At 36.6% G+C, this 18560-nt stretch overlaps 1 protein-coding gene across 4 annotated transcripts in view; it reads right to left on the bottom strand.

The window, feature by feature from the left end:
• LOC138702818 (glutamate receptor 1-like) overlaps window positions 1-18560 on the bottom strand; it is a 789302-nt gene that overhangs the window by 168294 nt on the left and 602448 nt on the right. For all 4 annotated transcript variants that reach the window (XR_011332897.1, XR_011332898.1, XM_069830115.1 and 1 more), the window contains exons 6-8: window positions 17343-17463; window positions 8145-8309; window positions 3155-3361 (exon numbers count right to left, since the gene is read on the bottom strand). Coding sequence is in view for 2 of the 4 variants with exons in the window: in XM_069830115.1 (XP_069686216.1) it covers window positions 3155-3361; window positions 8145-8309; window positions 17343-17463 (493 nt within the window). In the remaining 2 variants the exon portion in view is untranslated. The remainder of the gene's footprint in view (window positions 1-3154; window positions 3362-8144; window positions 8310-17342; window positions 17464-18560) is intronic.

Here is an 18560-nt window from a genome sequence, read left to right as displayed (position 1 = left end):
GCTAATGTCATCGTTATTAAACTCCTAGGGTTATAAGCATTATTTTTACTAAAATCGATTTATTTTGAATTGTAGTTATTCACTGTACTCTTTAACAGTAACCTACGAAAAATAACTTTCGTCATCATAATACACGCAACAGCTGATTTAAGGGGAGGCAGAAGTGAATATTTCAAAATCCACAAAATTTATCCGATTTGTTTGAAATTGATCATGGATACTAAGTATGTTATTAGTAATGGACATTCCAAGTTTCAACTTTCTAAGTACAATAGTTCTGTGAATATTAATAATTTTATAAAACTTTTTATCGTTTGATATAAAATGCTCCATGCACCATATTGTAACAAATTTTCAATATTTCTTTTTATTTATATGTTCAGAGAAGGTATATAAATAATGATAAGTATTAGTTTATTATGGGAATAATATAGTAATACAGTTATCTTGGTTTTAATTTCATACTTTTAAGGGCACAAAATCAAAAACTAACATCGGAATATGAAAATAAAGATAATAAAAATTGAAAAAACCAAATTTTCATTTTTTCTTTAGTTTTGTTCGAAAATTTCACCTCTGCCTCCCCTTAAAGACGATTCAAGGCCTTTGAAACATGTTCCTGAAGCAGCTGAGAGGTTGAAACAGTAGGCACTGATGTTGTACACATAATATTCTTATGAAACTGTTATTTTGGAACAGCTTCGTTTATGAAACAGACTACAGTCGAAACTGTTTCTTAAAAAGAACAGTTTATCCCATCTCTAGAGTATAGATGTTTAAAGTAGCCACGTTCAATTAGTAGGCTAGCGGTGTCAAAGAGGACGAAAGCTTTGTAGTTTCAATAATTTTAATTATGTCGCGCTGACCATTGTCGTCAAGTCTTTTGAAGGCCGCTCCAATACTCCACGCGGAGTGTATGGACGGAAGCTTTGTAGTTTCAATAATTTTAATTATGTCGCTGTCCATTGTCGTGAAGTCTTTTGAAGGCCGCTCCAATACTCCACGCGGAGTGTATGGACGGAAGCTTTGTAGTTTCAATAATTTTAATTATGTCGCGCTGACCATTGTCGTCAAGTCTTTTGAAGGCCGCTCTAATACTCCACGCGGAGTGTATGGACGGAAGCTTTGTAGTTTCAATAATTTTAATTATGTCGCGCTGACCATTGTCGTCAAGTCTTTTGAAGGCCGCTCCAATACTCCACGCGGAGTGTATGGACGGAAGCTTTGTAGTTTCAATAATTTTAATTATGTCGCGCTGACCATTGTCGTCAAGTCTTTTGAAGGCCGCTCTAATACTCCACGCGGAGTGTATGGACGGAAGCTTTGTAGTTTCAATAATTTTAATTATGTCGCTCTGACCATTGTCGTGAAGTCTTTTGAAGGCCGCTCCAATACTCCACGCGGAGTGTATGGACGGAAGCTTTGTAGTTTCAATAATTTTAATTATGTCGCGCTGACCATTGTCGTCAAGTCTTTTGAAGGCCGCTCCAATACTCCACGCGAAGTGTATGGACGGAAGCTTTGTAGTTTCAATAATTTTAATTATGTTGCGCTGACCATTGTCGTGAAGTCTTTTGAAGGCCGTTCTAATACTCCACGCGGAGTGTATGGACGGAAGCTTTGTAGTTTCAATAATTTTAATTATGTCGCTGTCCATTGTCGTGAAGTCTTTTGAAGGCCGCTCCAATACTCCACGCGGAGTGTATGGACGGAAGCTTTGTAGTTTCAATAATTTTAATTATGTTGCGCTGACCATTGTCGTGAAGTCTTTTGAAGGCCGTTCTAATACTCCACGCGGAGTGTATGGACGGAAGCTTTGTAGTTTCAATAATTTTAATTATGTCGCTGTCCATTGTCGTGAAGTCTTTTGAAGGCCGCTCCAATACTCCACGCGGAGTGTATGGACGGAAGCTTTGTAGTTTCAATAATTTTAATTATGTTGCGCTGACCATTGTCGTGAAGTCTTTTGAAGGCCGCTCCAATACTCCACGCGGAGTGTATGGACGGAAGCTTTGTAGTTTCAATAATTTTAATTATGTCGCTGTCCATTGTCGTGAAGTCTTTTGAAGGCCGCTCCAATACTCCACGCGGAGTGTATGGACGGAAGCTTTGTAGTTTCAATAATTTTAATTATGTCGCTGTCCATTATCGTGAAGTCTTTTGAAGGCCGCTCCAATACTCCACGCGGAGTGTATGGACGGAAGCTTTGTAGTTTCAATAATTTTAATTATGTTGCGCTGACCATTGTCGTGAAGTCTTTTGAAGGCCGCTCCAATACTCCACGCGGAGTGTATGGACGGAAGCTTTGTAGTTTCAATAATTTTAATTATGTCGCTGTCCATTGTCGTGAAGTCTTTTGAAGGCCGCTCCAATACTCCACGCGGAGTGTATGGACGGAAGCTTTGTAGTTTCAATAATTTTAATTATGTCGCTGTCCATTGTCGTGAAGTCTTTTGAAGGCCGCTCCAATACTCCACGCGGAGTGTATGGACGGAAGCTTTGTAGTTTCAATAATTTTAATTATGTCGCTGACCATTGTCGTGAAGTCTTTTGAAGGCCGCTCCAATACTCCACGCGGAGTGTATGGACGGAAGCTTTGTAGTTTCAATAATTTTAATTATGTCGCTGTCCATTGTCGTCAAGTCTTTTGAAGGCCGCTCCAATACTCCACGCGGAGTGTATGGACGGAAGCTTTGTAGTTTCAATAATTTTAATTATGTCGCTGTCCATTGTCGTCAAGTCTTTTGAAGGCCGCTCCAATACTCCACGCGGAGTGTATGGACGGAAGCTTTGTAGTTTCAATAATTTTAATTATGTCGCTGTCCATTGTCGTCAAGTCTTTTGAAGGCCGCTCCAATACTCCACGCGGAGTGTATGGACGGAAGCTTTGTAGTTTCAATAATTTTAATTATGTCGCGCTGTCCATTATCGTCAAGTCTTTTGAAGGCCGCTCCAATACTCCACGCGGAGTGTATATACAAACCAGAGTTGCAAATTTTAGCAGTGTGTCTTGTTCCATGTTATATTAATATATAGCAGCAACAAACAAGACGTGACGACGTCGCATTTTCATTTTATTATCGGTGCATGCAATAAAGATCTACAAATCTTAAAAGGAATGCCGCTGCCTAATAATTAAACGAGGCAACTATACCTTTCTGAGGTGGCGGGAGATCTTGTCGCCGTGCTCCCAGGGCGTGACCCAGTCCTGGCTGGCGTTGCAGAAGATGCCTCTGCTGCCGTTGTTGAAGAACTGTCCCCGCCGGATGTTGGTCCTGAAGGTGTCCGGCTTCTTCTTGAGGATCTTGTTGAAGGCCTCCACCAGCACGAACACTGCGTCGTACATGAGCGCCGCCTGGGCCTGCAGGAGATGCAACAGCAGCGCTACAGGTATGCGACGGTTGCCAAGGGCCATCCTGCCTCAGTCCTGATGCAGCCAGATCCCATCGTCAGACGAGTATCTGATAATCAGGCTTCGAGACTTCGGACCCGATAGAGCAGTTCAGTGGGAAATCTGCATAACGGCGTATTGAGTATACTGTTCTCCAACCAGGAGATCAACCGTGAAAGAAATGTGTTTACTATTGCGTCATCTATTGGAGCGAAGTAGATAATATTACCTTTATAACTTCTGTTTAAAAACCATGCGCTCTCCTGCATATGTTATTTCCTGTATGAAGAGTTTAAAACACCATGAGAGTAAGTGTGATCTAATTTTGTAACTAGGGTAGTATCAATATGTCTATATCAATGTTATTGTTTGTGCTGTCAGACCTAGCAAATAGAGATACGAGTACCCACGTGTGTGACCTTATGACATCAACATTCATTCACAGCATTACCCCGCTTCGTCTCATCCGGCAGAGACTTTCTCGTGATTGGAGTACAGTATTGGTAAAGCGTACAGTGGGTGGGGGTACTGTAGAATGAATGCCAACAAATACGCAAAGGAAAACGCTCTGGATTTGAAGGTTCTGACGAATAATTTTGTTTTCATACAAACTGTGTCTGAAACTATTACACGGTTAGAAAAGTCAGAGCAAGAGATGCCGGAAGCCCTCAAATTAGTTGAGGAAATGACGCAGAGAATTAATGAGACACCAAGTACACCGGTTACTTAACGTGTAAAACAGAAGTGGAAATCAATTTTATGTAAAAATAACGGATATCGAACATTGTGTAACATAAACAGCAAATTAGTGGACATAGAGTCACCCGAGAATAAAGGACTATCTCTTAGAGACTGCAATGATGTTAGGTTTTTTGGTTTTGCTCCTATCACGTCAAGCGATGTAGAGCGCAGCTTTTCACAGTACAAACTGTGTTTGGTAGACAACTGAAAAAGATTTACGTTTGAGACACTGAGAATGTATCTTGTAGTACATTGAATTCGGTACTGTAACTGCACTTCCTAAAGACGACCAATAGGATAAATGAAGAAATTAAAATTGCTACATGTTTATTTCCACCATTAACACTGTGTGTAATTAAACACAAACGCTTATAAAAGACAGGAGAATAAATGCTTTTCACATTCCTTTGACATTGTCATTGTGTAATGCAGGCATGTTAATTGATGCCCACAGGAGCGCGCTTTAGAGCCCAGGAGAGCCTGAGCGCTTTACAGCGGAAAGGAAAGAGACAGACGAAAGAGGTGGTATATGTCGCTTGGTCGAGCTATATTCAGGGATGGCCAGCACTGATTCAATGGATAAAGGGAAGAGAACTTATTAAAACTGTACCATGGTAATTTTTAGATTTGCCTGAGAAGTATAAGTGCATTATAAGAATGTAAGTTTTAATTTTAATGCTCATTTTTCACAAGTTTGATTTTTTTATTCAAAAGAAATATTTTCTCAACTTTTCGTATAGGAAAGTGAAATTTTCAGGTATAGGCCTATTTATTTAGTAGCCTTACAGAATGTTTTCGTAAATCTAATATACCGTATATACGTATTACTGAAGATAGTGTATTGACAATTTTGAAAATATTCGAATGAAAATTGTTTGTAAGGAAATGAATTAACAAAGCAACTACTGTTACATCATAAGCAAAAGATACGTGCCCATGTGTTGTAAAAATGTCAGCTCTATAGCTTCAGCAGATTTCGAGAAAATAATTTAATATTCTGATGATAGGAAGTTGCTCACAAATATCTCCTTAAAAGCATAATGCGATAAGAGTTGTGTTATGTAATATTAGTTACACTTAAAACAGATACAGTACGTAGGTAACTTTGCTTTGTAGTGTAATATTGTTTTGATTAGTTTATTGATTACTTTTGTAAGGCTAAAGATACCATCGATATAAATTCCAACTTATCATGTCATACTCAATCTCTTTCTTTGGAATATCACTTTCTTCATGAATGATGTGTTTCATCCACTTAATAAAGTATATTATACTACTATGGAATTTAAGTGAATATTCCTTCTTAACTCTCTATTATGTTATTAAGATTTAAAACACAACTGCAATATTAAGAAATCAGTGTTAGTACTTTTGTTTTACAGACAATATACATAATATTAAACAGAAAGAAGCCATATAAAAATAACGACATAAAATTTCACGTTCCGTTTGAAGTTTGTGCACCACTATTTTCTTAATCCAACAGGCTGCTTATTCATATACACAACCCTTCCTCTTTCCATACTTAGCGCTTGCTGCCCGCGCACCACGTCAAGGTCAGAAAAATGTGCTTGCTTTGACATCACTGGCCTATTCCTTCATCTGAAAACGTACACAGAGCCAATCTTGGAATGTTGTGAATTCCTTATTAATGGCTACGGAAAAGGGTCAAACTCCTCCTCTGCTTAACATGGCGACAGTGTCGACCACAGGAGCGAGCGGGTTAATGACTTCTACAGGGACTTCACTTTATTTTTACCAACATTTTTAACATTAACCTGGCTATACTCGGAAACACTGTTACCCCGTTCCATTACAGGAGTTTGGTGTTACTAGTGCAATATGTGAGCAAATCATTTTACCAGTTATAGGGGGAGAGAAAAGTAGTTATCCATTTATGTTACAGGGAAATGCGATATTAGGATTTTCAGTTTGATCATTACTTTTACGGTATTTTATCAAAATACGGTAGAGTAGTAACATTTTTTATCACAAACTCATCTCTCCAGGCGGTTTTATTCATTATATATTGGCTACTTTATTCAGCATATTACCGCACTTTCGGTAACTCTAATCTTCACTTCTGCTCAGTCCACACAGATAAAGTTATTCAGTCATGCTACACACAGTACCTGTGCGAAATAAGCAGGGACAGGTGTTTATGGAGATCGCGAAAATCACAACATAATAGATATGCAATAGATTTTTACTAACTTTACGAATTAAGTGGTTCTGATTAATAATATGCGGATAAAACAATCGCGAAATGGAATTCTAATAGCGAAATATGAACATATTCGCGAATTATTATTATTGTGTCGTTTTATAGTGAATTACAATTCTGAATTCTTTTTTCGGACATTTTTTTCATTTGAATTTGTTGCACATTCAAGTAGGCTACATTACGTGGTATTCCAGGTGTTCTGATTACATTAGTGAACTCAAAAAACGGAGACTTCAACATTTCATTAATAATTTGAAAGTAGTAATTTCAGGGCTGCAATTTTTTTTTTTTTTTCGTTTTGAATGAATGTGTGTTAAATACAGTCTCAATCCAAGAAATATTATCTATTCGCCGTACCGCACCTTTACCAGAATCCAGTGAACCTTTAATGTTAATTATTTGGAAAGTAATATTCATACTGATTTAATACTCCAATTTCAAAATAATTGTATTTTCCAAAATTTCCATTAATATCCAACGAGAGTACAAATCAATCTCCATAAATACCTTCCCCTGAAAATAAGCTTCAATGATATAGACTCTTCCTTCTAAGGAAAACGCAACCATATTTCTGAAACACACTACACTCTGTACTGTTTACTTCACTGCTAGCAGACTTCGAATGCAACAGCGGCCGTAAGTTTGTGTGGCTGACGGGAGCAAGAACGTTACTGCGAGGGGTGGGAGTCAAGTACATTCAGAACAGCAGGTGCAATAAAAATGCAAGTAAAAATAAAGTGATGTCCCGGTACATAGTATGATACGAGATAAGTGACAAATGCGACGATGATGGTGGTGGTGATGATGATGGTGATGATGGTGACGATGATGGTGGTGATGGTGATGATAATGATGATGGTGATGATAATGATGATGGTGATGATAATGATGATGGTGATGATGATGATGGTGATGATGATGATGATGATAATGATGGTGATGATAATGATGGTGATGATGGTGAGATAATGATGATGGTGATGATGGTGAGATAATGATGATGATGATGATGGTGGTAATGATGATGGTGATGATAATGATGGTGATGATGATAATGGTGATGATGATAATGATGGTGATGATGATAATGATGGTGATGGTGATGATGATGATGATAATGATGGTGATGGTGATGATGATGATAATGATGGTGATGGTGATGATGATGATAATGATGGTGATGATGATAATGATGGTGATGGTGATGATAATGATGGTGATGATGGTGATGATAATGATGATGATGGTAATGATGGTGATGGTGATGATAATGATGGTGATGATAATGATGATGGTGATGATAATGATGGTGATGATGGTGATGGTGATGGTGATGATAATGATGATGATGATAATGATGGTGATGATGATGATAATGATGATGGTAATGATGATGTTGATGGTGATGATAATGATGATGGTGATGATGATAATGATGGTGATGATGATAATGATGGTGATGGTGATGATAATGATGGTGATGATAATGATGATGATGGTAATGATGGTGATGGTGATGATAATGATGGTGATGATGATAATGATGGTGATGATAATGATGGTGATGGTAATGATAATGATGGTGATGATAATGATGATGGTGATGATAATGATGATGGTGATGATAATGATGGTGATGATAGTGATGGTGATGATAATGATGATAATGATGATGATAATGGTGATGATGATGATAATGATGGTGATGATGATGATGATAATGATGGTGATGGTGATGATGATGATGATGATGTCGAGCGTTGTGGTCCAGTTGGTAACTTGACGTACCGAGATGGAGTCCCGGCGGGTGCCCTGAGAGGCCGGGGGGTCGTGCTTCCTCCAGCCCTCCAGGAAGTCCTTGACGTAGCGGCGCGAGGAGTCCACGATGCGGAAGCCCGTGATGTTGATGGCCCCGTACTCGATCACCTCGCTCTCCCAGCGGTCGTCCATGATCTGACAATAACAATCAATACGGGTGATGGCTGACGACATTAATCAATTATAACAGCATTGGCAGTAATCAAACTACAGTATTGACAACAACCGAACCATGTTAATGTGATAAATGGGTACAACCAACTGCAGGGCCAGGCATTAGGTTCTGACGAATTTCAGCAAGCTGTTCTACAAGGTTTAGAAATATCAAACTGTGGCTTGAACAGTGCAATTTATTGGCATGCCATTATTATTTCAAGTGATCCCCTAGGTATCTTCTGGTTTATTGCAATCCTAACCGGCTTCGCAGCTGGGTACGTGATAAATCGGTTCACAGTCTTATAAATTCACATGGAGGCATGAGGTCAAATACACTGTCACTCATTATGGCGCCACAAAAGTAGATAAGACCTGCACCGCAGCGTGTGTAAGCTTACTAGACCTAGACGACATCGCAAAGTGGACTTCCCTTTCGGGATGTCTCTGCCGAAGTCGAAGTCCGTGTATTCAGCTAATATGTACCGCTCCGTTTACACAAAATGACTGTCCTAATGCAGTACAAGTAACCACATGATAGTTGAGTGCACTGCTTAATTTATATTCAACTTAATTGTGGTCGACCTGGTTGGCGAGTTGGCATACCACTGGCCTTCTATGCCCAAAGGTTGTGGGTTCGATCCCGGGCCAGGTCGATGGCATTTAAGTGTGCTTAAATGCGACAGGCTCATGTCAGTAGATTTACTGGCATGTAAAAGAACTCCTGCGGGACAAAATTCCGGCACATCCGACGACGCTGCAGTTGTGAGCGTTGTTAAATAAAAGGTAACTTGATTGTGTAACTTCGTAAGAACGCACTTCCGACTTATAGGTATTTTGATACATCATTGTTTAGTTTCAAAGTCCTCTACAATTGTACAAAATTTGGGGATGTATTTTCTAGACATTCTGTATAGTTTATTCTTTGTATAATTGTTCATTGGACACACTGTATATAAATCAATAATTTGCTAGACACCGAAATATGGAGATACATTTTCACTTTAGGAATTGTGCATAAAATACATTTTCGTTAACCCAAAACGTGAGATGACTTTATTATAGAGCGTAATGCACTTTAAGTAGATATAATTAAAATTTGAATGCCTAGGGGCGGCTGGGCGTGAATGTAACGTTCAGGCAATGCCGAATCGAAACATTTTTCTTTGCAAGTTCCCTTCGAACTGTCTGATTCCACATGCAGTTGTATTGTATTGTACTTATTAACATTCCATGGTATTCATACATGCTTACAGCTAGAATATGGAACAAGTCAAAAAACCTAATACTATTATAAAGTCTTAATTTATAGTCACAGTCTAGATGAAATATATACAGAAGAGATTTACAATATAGTCTACTAGTACAACACAAAGTTTTAGTATCAATTTCATGAAGCGTTATTGAATGTCATGAATTCACCTACAGAATAGAAGGCGTGAGAAATTAGGTACTTCTTTAATTTGGCCCTAAATAATTTTATGTTTTGAGTTTCATTTTTTATATCGATAGGGAGGCTAATAAAAATTTTTACTGCCATATAACGCACTCCTTTTTGATAGCACGATAGACTTGCCGATGGAGTATGAAAGTCATTTTTTTGACGTGTATTTATGCTATGAACTGTTGAATTAGTTACAAAGTTTTCACGATTACATAAGAAGATTATTAATGAAAAGATATACTGACAAGCCATGGGCATTATTTGTAGTTTGTTGAAAATAGTCCTACACGATTCCCTAGATTTGGCACCTACTATTATTCTAATTACTCTTTTTTGTAATAGGAATATATTGTTACTATCTGTGGAATTCTCCCAGAATGTTATTCCAAAACTCATTACCGAGTGGAAGTATGCAAAGTATATACACACTTCGTTCTGTTAGAAGGCAATGAGATCTTTTAATGATTATGTTACTGTATTTAAATATTAATTTTCATCAAGGAAATAATATTGAAAGACATTACAGTACAGGAGCAAGCAGGCTGTCTGAAGTGTACGTTACAGGATCTAATATTCCACATTGAACTCCCGATGAGTTTAAGATAAGGCAGTGAATATTATTATTATTATTATTATTATTATTATTGTTATTATTATTATTATTATTAGCGTCTAGTGCCGTTGCACTTCTTTTGAAGTCCAATCACAGCTAAGAGCAAGTACAGTATGTAACACAATTGCTTCAATGGTCACGGCGCCAGCTGAGGTGTTGTTCACATCTAAACTTCTCCACAGCATTAATAAAAGAATCCATTTTTTACAATTCATGTTTGGGAATGTTCAGCTAAGCCTCGTGTTAATAACATATATCAACATTTGATTGATTATTTCTTCCGTCAATATGGCTTAAGCAATGAATTACATATGAAAGAAAAACATATGAAAGGAAACTATTGATGTGTTACACCCTATTTTATCTTGATACTAACGTTTTCTTCCCTACTGGGGCATCTTCAGGTACAAGATGGATGTATCATCTAAAATCAATTAGAAACAAGTTTTACATTTGAAAATGCCATGACTAGAATAAAATATGACATGGTGACAATATTATCCATACCAACATTAAATGTCCTGTCGAAATGTTAAAAACAAATTTAATTTAAAACAATGTGAATTTACATAGTTATATAAAGTAACCTATATCCTTTTGTATGGATATCTCAAATATATTGTTGCCAATAAGGTGATGATCACAGTAATATTAAAAAAAATACTAAAAATATACACAACTAAAACCTTATATTATTAAATATGGAGTCATATATTAGTTGTGTATATTTTTAGTATTTTTATTGATTTTATTGTGATCATCACCTTATTGGCAACAATATATTTGAGATATCCATACAAGGGGATCTAGGCTACTTTATACAGGGACATCACTTTATTTTTACCAACATTTTTAACATTAACCTGGCTATACTCGGAAACACTGTTGCCCCCTTCCATTACAGGAGTTTGGAGTTGCTAGTGCAATATGTAAAGAAATCATTTTACTAGCTATAGGAGGAGAGAAAAGTAGTGTATCCATTTATGTTGTAGGGAAATACGATATTACGATTTTAGTTTGATCATCACTTTTACGGAATTTATCAAAATACAGTAGAGTAGTAACATTTTGTTTTCAAAAACTCAACTTTTCAGGCGGCTATGTTCGTTATGTAATGTCTACTTTATTTAGCATATTAATTATTGATGTTATCATACAATATAGAGAGTGCATTTAAATTGAGGGGGTCATAAGTAAAGGGCTGTAAGTGCACTTAAGTTACTTTTGAGAAAATGGGGTTTAAATATTTAAGCTTTCGTAAAATCGGTGAAATTTTTTATTTAAATTTTAATGTGTGATGCGATTAAAATATGCCTTTGCCACTAAAATTTTAGATACTTTTGCTTACACTGGATGCACTTAACTCACAAATGTCACTAGCATTCCTTTGCTTCTAGCCACCTCAATTAAAAAAAAAGCTAATCTGAATTTTTAAACAAGTTACTGAAAATGGTTGCCGTTCATTACAATGCAGGCTTCAATTCAGTACGCATATTATTAAAAACATTTTGAAGCATATTCTCTGAAATTGAATTTATCGTTTCTTGAATATAATTTTTTAGTACGATATTATTAATATAGGTTCTTTCTTCTATAGAAAACGCAATCATATTTCTGAAACACACTATACACTGCAGTGTTTACTTCACTGCTTGAAGACTTCGAATGCAACAGCGGCCGTAAGTTTGTGTGTCTGACGGGAGCAAGGATATTAGTGAAGGGGTGAGAGTGGAGTACATTCAGAAATGCAGGTACAATAAAAATGCAAATAAAAATAAAATGATGTCCCTGTATAACTTGTAAATTCACATTGTTTTAAATTAAATTTGTTTTTAACATTCTGACAGGACATTTAATGTTTGGTATGAATATATTGTCATATTTCATTCTAGTCATGGCATTTTCAAATGTAAAACTTGTTTGTAATTGATTTTAGATGATACGTCCTTCTTGTACCTGAAGATGCCCCACTAGGAGCGAAAACGTTAGTATCAAGATAAAATAGGGTGTAATACATCAATAGTTTTCTTCCGTATGTTTTTCTTTCATATGTAATTCATTGCTTAAGCCATATTGACGGAATAAATAATCAATCAAATGTTGACATATGTTAATAAAAGAATCCATGTTTACTTGCTTCTCTGTTCAAAGTCTCCAGAAATTAGCTCAGCGTGTTCTTGTGGCAGGAGGGGAGACTTATAATCGACATCTGAGGCTCGGAGAAGAATCCTGCTTCTAGCCCATTTAACTGCGATCAGAAACGAACGAGCAGAATGCTCAGCCAAGCGCCCTGCTCCACTTACACTTTGTGTTCAACTTCTGTTATGGAACTTCCCGGCTTTTGAATGGATGCACCGCTAGCAGGAATCAAATGCACCTTTTTAACCTTAATCTATCACGACATTCGATATTCTCGTAGCTTGATATCAAGAGTGACGTATGTTAGACGCAGTTAAAAATTCCTAAAGCTGTTTTTTCACGAAAGATAAACTAAATTGAGGGTTTCCGGTTGAAGATGAGCATAGGCCCACTCTAACTTCTAAGTCCTGATACCTACCAATTTATCTTAACTGAAGGCCGACGTAAGTGGCCGTGGTGTACTTTCCACTTCAGAAGTAATTCACCTTCGGAAGTTTAACGCGAAATGACCTTTACCAGCGGCAGGGTTTTTAGCTGCCCTAAATCATGTAATAAAAAAGGACAACATACAAAACTATACCAAATTTCTAGGACCTTTTATAGACTCCAGTTTAACATGGGAAAAACATATCGAATATATATGCACAAAATTATCAAGAGTTATATATTTATTAAAGAAATTAGTGACTTGCGTTTCTCAAAATTATTTAAGATGTGCCTACTTTTCTTTCTTTCAGTCGATAATTAGGTATGCCTTAATTTTCTGGGGAAATGGTAGCAAAATTGGGAGTGTCTTGATTTTGCAAAAGAAAGCCATTAGAATTCTATGTCAATCAAACTATCTCGAACATTGTGGACCTCTTTTCAAACAATCACAGATATTAACTGTCATAAATTTATATATACACGACCTACTTCTTTACACTCGACAAAATATAGACAATTACTCATTAATAGCCAATATACATGATCATGAAATTACAAATAGTGAACAAATTAATATTCCATACTGTAGATTACATAAAACTAGTACAAATTTTTCTGTCATGGGGATGAAATTATATAATAAGCTTCCCAGTCAATATTATAAGTTACCAACCAATAGTTTCAAAGCTAGATTTTATAATTGGCTTTTAATTAATCCTTTCTGCTCTGCAGATGAGTTTCTTAACATAAATCCATACGAAATTGTTTTTAATAAATAAAGTTATTTACATTTAGTTACAATTATTACATTAAAAGTGAAGTGTTTTCATTAATTTTAGGGTTTCAAAACTTTACTGTTTTCAATTATATGTGTATTTTCAAATGTATGTTGTTTTTTTTTTTTTGTGATGAAGCCTATCACTGTATGTTTAATGGCTTAATAAATTGAATTGAATATAACACGGGACACTCAGCTTACTTGCTTCCTAGAGGGAGCCCATTTCACCAACAAAGTATTAAAAATGCATTAACACGTTGTTTGTTAAAGTCTTAGCTATTATCCAGTTAACATTCTGTTGGTGCAGCCAGCCATATGTATTTTACCTTATCTTAAAATCCACCGACCTCGGCCTGGTTCGAACCCGCGATCTCTAGTCCATCGGCCGACATGTTACTGTCAAATCACCGAGAATGAGAACCAAGTCGGTGGCTCTTTTCAATATGTGCTAGCACTGTGCGGAGGCTATGTTGATTGTGAGTAGAGCTAGGAAGTTGGTACAGAAACTATTACGTTGTGAGAGCTTGGACTATATTTCTACCGAATGAAGAGAAGTAACGCAGCTCTGAACGTCAACAAACTAGAATAACAATCACATACAGTCGATTGGTAACCATACTTGTCTTTGTGCCAATGATCCATGGTCATAAACATAACAAACAAATAATGTAGAAAGAGGCTAATTTTCAATTAGAATCTTCGTAATTTTCAATCTAAAATAATTTCCGCATGCGTATAAAAGTGACAAATCAAATACATAGCGATATGAAGAGATTGTGGGAAAAACGATGAATGTCACAGTTTTCTTAAGGTTGATGTCATTATCTAATTCAGTGGATTATTACGAAATTTAATGTTGTTCTTATGAAAAATGGTAAAAAGGAGAATTATCACCACGAATAAAGTAATCCTTTCCTTTATTTTCTATAGAAACAGCACTACATCTTGCAGTTATAGACTCAATTAGATCATTATCTAATCCTTAACAGAAATGGGACATTCATCGTTTTTCCCGCGAACTCTTCATTTGTTTGTAGACTTTTTACAGTACTTAATGTACATTTCCATTTATCATAAGAAATAATCATATGTACAGAAAAAATATTCGTATACGGAAAATATTCGTTCTACAGGGACATAATTTTATTTTTACTAAAATTTTTAACATTAACTTGCGTATACCTCTGGATCAACGCCGTTTGCTACCCCCTTCCACGACTGGAGTTCGATGATACTGGCGTAATATACAAACAAATCACTTTACTAGGTATAGGAGGGAAGAAAAGTAGTTCATCTATTTACGTAAACCAGGAAATATTGCGCTTTTGAGTTTGGTCATTTTCATTAGGTTTTTGTTTAATCAAAATACAGTACAGTATTAACAGTGAGTGTTTTTACTCACGAACTGAGCTGTCCATGTGGACGTATTCATTATGCAGTGTATATTATACTGTCTACAGCACATTAGCGTACAATATAGAGAATGAAGCTAAATTGAAAAATAATCATAATATGGATATTTAAACACATTTTTTAAAATGGTGGCCGTTCATTTCGATACAGGCTTCAGTTCTAATGTGCATATTATCGCACTATAGACTATTGTACCTAATCCCAATTACCAGTTTCGTTCTTCGTACAAGTAACTCATGTTGAAATAATTCTGTACCTACTCTATAAAAGAGACCTTACTAACTGTAAATTCAATCTTCACTTCTGCCCGATCCGAAAAGATAAAATTACTCAGACATGCTATCTACTGTCCGTCCAAGTGGTTATGTCCCAGGGTCGTAGAAAGGGGGGAAATGACGTGACAGTTAATTACTTAAAGAGGCCCTTTTATTTAAGCTATTTTAAACAGTTGTATAATATTACGTAGACATCGAGTTCCTAATAGAAATTAATGTTCTCGGAAAAGAGCTAAGACAGCCCAGCGAATGAAAGCTGGTGGGGGAAACCGGGATACGACGTAGGCAAATGGACGACAGTACCTGTGCGAAAATGATTCAATACTGAAAGCTTTTTCGTCACTGGAAAACGCGAACATATTTTTGGAACGTACTGTTTACTATGACCGTAAGGCTACTATAACTGTATATGCGGTCTTGGTTCTGTGTGGAGGACGGTTGAACTTCATTAGTAGAAGGGGTGGGAGTGAAGTACATTAAAAAACTCAGGTACAATAAAAACTGAAGTAAAAATAAAGTGATGTCCCTGTACATCACAACGTAACTGAAGCAAATATGAAATTAATTAATTAATCCATTCATTCATTCATTCATTCATTCATTCATAATATTCTGCCCAAGAGCAGGTCTTTCACTGCAAACTCAGCTTTCTCCAATCTTTACTGTTTTCTGCCTTCCTCTTAGTCTCCTCATATGATCCATATATCTTAATGTCGTCTATCATCTGATATCTTCTTCTGCCCCGAACTCTTCTCCCGTTCACCATTCCTTCCAGTGCATCCTTCAGTAGGCAGTTTCTTCTCAGCCAGTGACCCAACCAGTTCTTTTTCCTCTTCCTGAGCAGTGAGTATGAAATATGACACAGTACTTCTTGTGAACAGTAGCTTTGTGAATCTAATAGTGCATCTCGTATGTAGCTTTAATCACTACTGCGGATTAGTGTAATATATAGGCTACTTGAACAATATTAATCTTCCACATATCTCATAGCTTCACTCATTTCCACAATTCTTGACTGCAGCAGAATAATTGCTACAGGCTATTCAATTGTCTGAAGGTATATTGCAGCATATCAACAATGTCCATTTATCGAAAAAAGAATTAGGCCTATATATACTTGACTGATATGTTGAAGAAGATGGTTTCCCTTTATCGCTTATTTCCTAAGTAAAGACAGGCGTTCCACGTGTTTTTTCATAGAACAGTGTCCCTGAACTACATAGGATACTATTCGTTATAACTAATAAGTATACATTAAATTTCCACATTACTGTACCTACGTAATTTCCAATAAAATGTTTCTCCATTTGTTACTATGGTTACCAGCAACTTCTGTCACGTTGAATCGGATTGTGGTCTGCACCATTTTCCGCTCCCACAAAAGATTCGGTGATGTAAATGTTAAAATACAGTGGTGTTGTTTTAACGCTACCATTTAGTCCAGAATCGGCGAGATCTAGCAATAGCGTATCGTGTACGCGTCAGAAATTTGTTCCCAAGCAATTGTGAAACCTCGGACAATGGCCCTCTCGCTATAATGGCCTCGTGCTTTGAGAACGCCGCTCTTTAAACTGCACAACTTCACTACGATATATTCACGTAAAAATACAAATATTTAATTATAATTTCCCTTAGCCGAAAGTGTTTCTTTGCGATTCTAGAGGACTGGCGTAGCCTGGTTTTTAATTCACTCTACGTAATAACAACCACGAAGAAAATATCTGACGATTGCCCATTTGCTCGAATTTCCAGCATCGCAGTATCTTTGCTAATTTGGAAATTAACTTTTTAATAAAAGCCATGAGGCAGTTACGTCGTGAGTTTCTATGTATGTAGGAATTCTGTTTTGAATTCTTCTACCTTGGCGTGAGGACGTTTTTACAAAATACGGCAGGACTAAATATTGTGACGTCAGCAGGATACTTACCAGGCCGCTGAGGAGGTAGTGATATGTCCTCTTGCCGAGTGTGACGTCACGAACATGGCTGACTATAATCTCCTTGGCCATCTCCGTGGGGCAGTCCAGCACCACGTACTTGTGGCTCCACCTGCCAACGATAAAAGATGTTACGGCATATAAAGTCCGCTTTCGTGGCAAAAAGGAAGGGGGAAATCCCCCCAGGGGATTACCCGGCTCTGTCTGGAATCAAGAACTTGTCCAACTTTTCTTTCTGTTCGTTCTCGCAGACTTAGTTACTAATAAAGCATTTCCAGGACCCGGGTTCGGTCTGGGGCTTATACACTTCGACGGCGTAAATTTCAGACTAAAGCAACACAAACCTTTCATAAGATATCAAGTAATCCCTTCATTTCAAAGAAACGATTTTAGTCTCATTATTGCAATGCCGCCGCCTTAAACTGTAATACAAGGTTGGGAAGCGCTTTTTACAAAGTCGAGGGAGAATTTGAAAAATTAGGAGAGCGAGGTTTTCAGTTTCCGAGATTTTATAATGCACTTCACAAACGTATATTGTACAACATTTTTTGCACGATCATATTTCTAAAATTGCAAATATAATATATTTTGCATTGAAAATTTAGAGCAATATTATTCCAAAGCCTTCGCAAAACTACACTTTAATGGTAACTAAGCAACAATAAGTGCACTGTAATGAGTCTATTTCAGTATAATTTTATGCTATGAAGAATGGTTTCCATAGCAACAAGTTTCTGTGTGGGGAATACTAACTTCCAAGGCCTAGCAACAATAGCTGTAAATACAATCAAAAGACACGATCGTGCAAAAAAAAAGTAATGTGTTTAGTTGTAGGATATTGCTATTGTAAACAAACAGAATGCTTTACGTTGCCTGCTTCGATATTATTACTTTCAGATTTCCCCATTATACCGTCATTAGCCGACATGTGCATAGACGATAAGTTCCCAGGCCACTATTAATAATTATTTATTTATTTATTTATTTATTTATTTATTTATTTAGAATATTAACGTGCAAAACAACAGCGCAAGGCCAATTACAATAATAATATAATAATAGTAATAATAAAATAATAATAACTAGTGCCTTGTGCAGCAAATGCTGCAAACTAAGTTCATTAGACGTTCAAATAAACATTTTCAGATTTATTTTCAATGAAGAATACCAGACATTCTGAAAGTTATTTGCTTCCATAATAATGACACA

Source organism: Periplaneta americana, chromosome 7, assembly GCF_040183065.1.
Source record: "Periplaneta americana isolate PAMFEO1 chromosome 7, P.americana_PAMFEO1_priV1, whole genome shotgun sequence".
In the NCBI taxonomy this organism is placed as follows: Eukaryota; Metazoa; Arthropoda; class Insecta; order Blattodea; family Blattidae; genus Periplaneta; species Periplaneta americana.
Note: the sequence above shows the minus strand (reverse complement) of the source record. Positions and strands in the feature narration are given on the sequence as shown.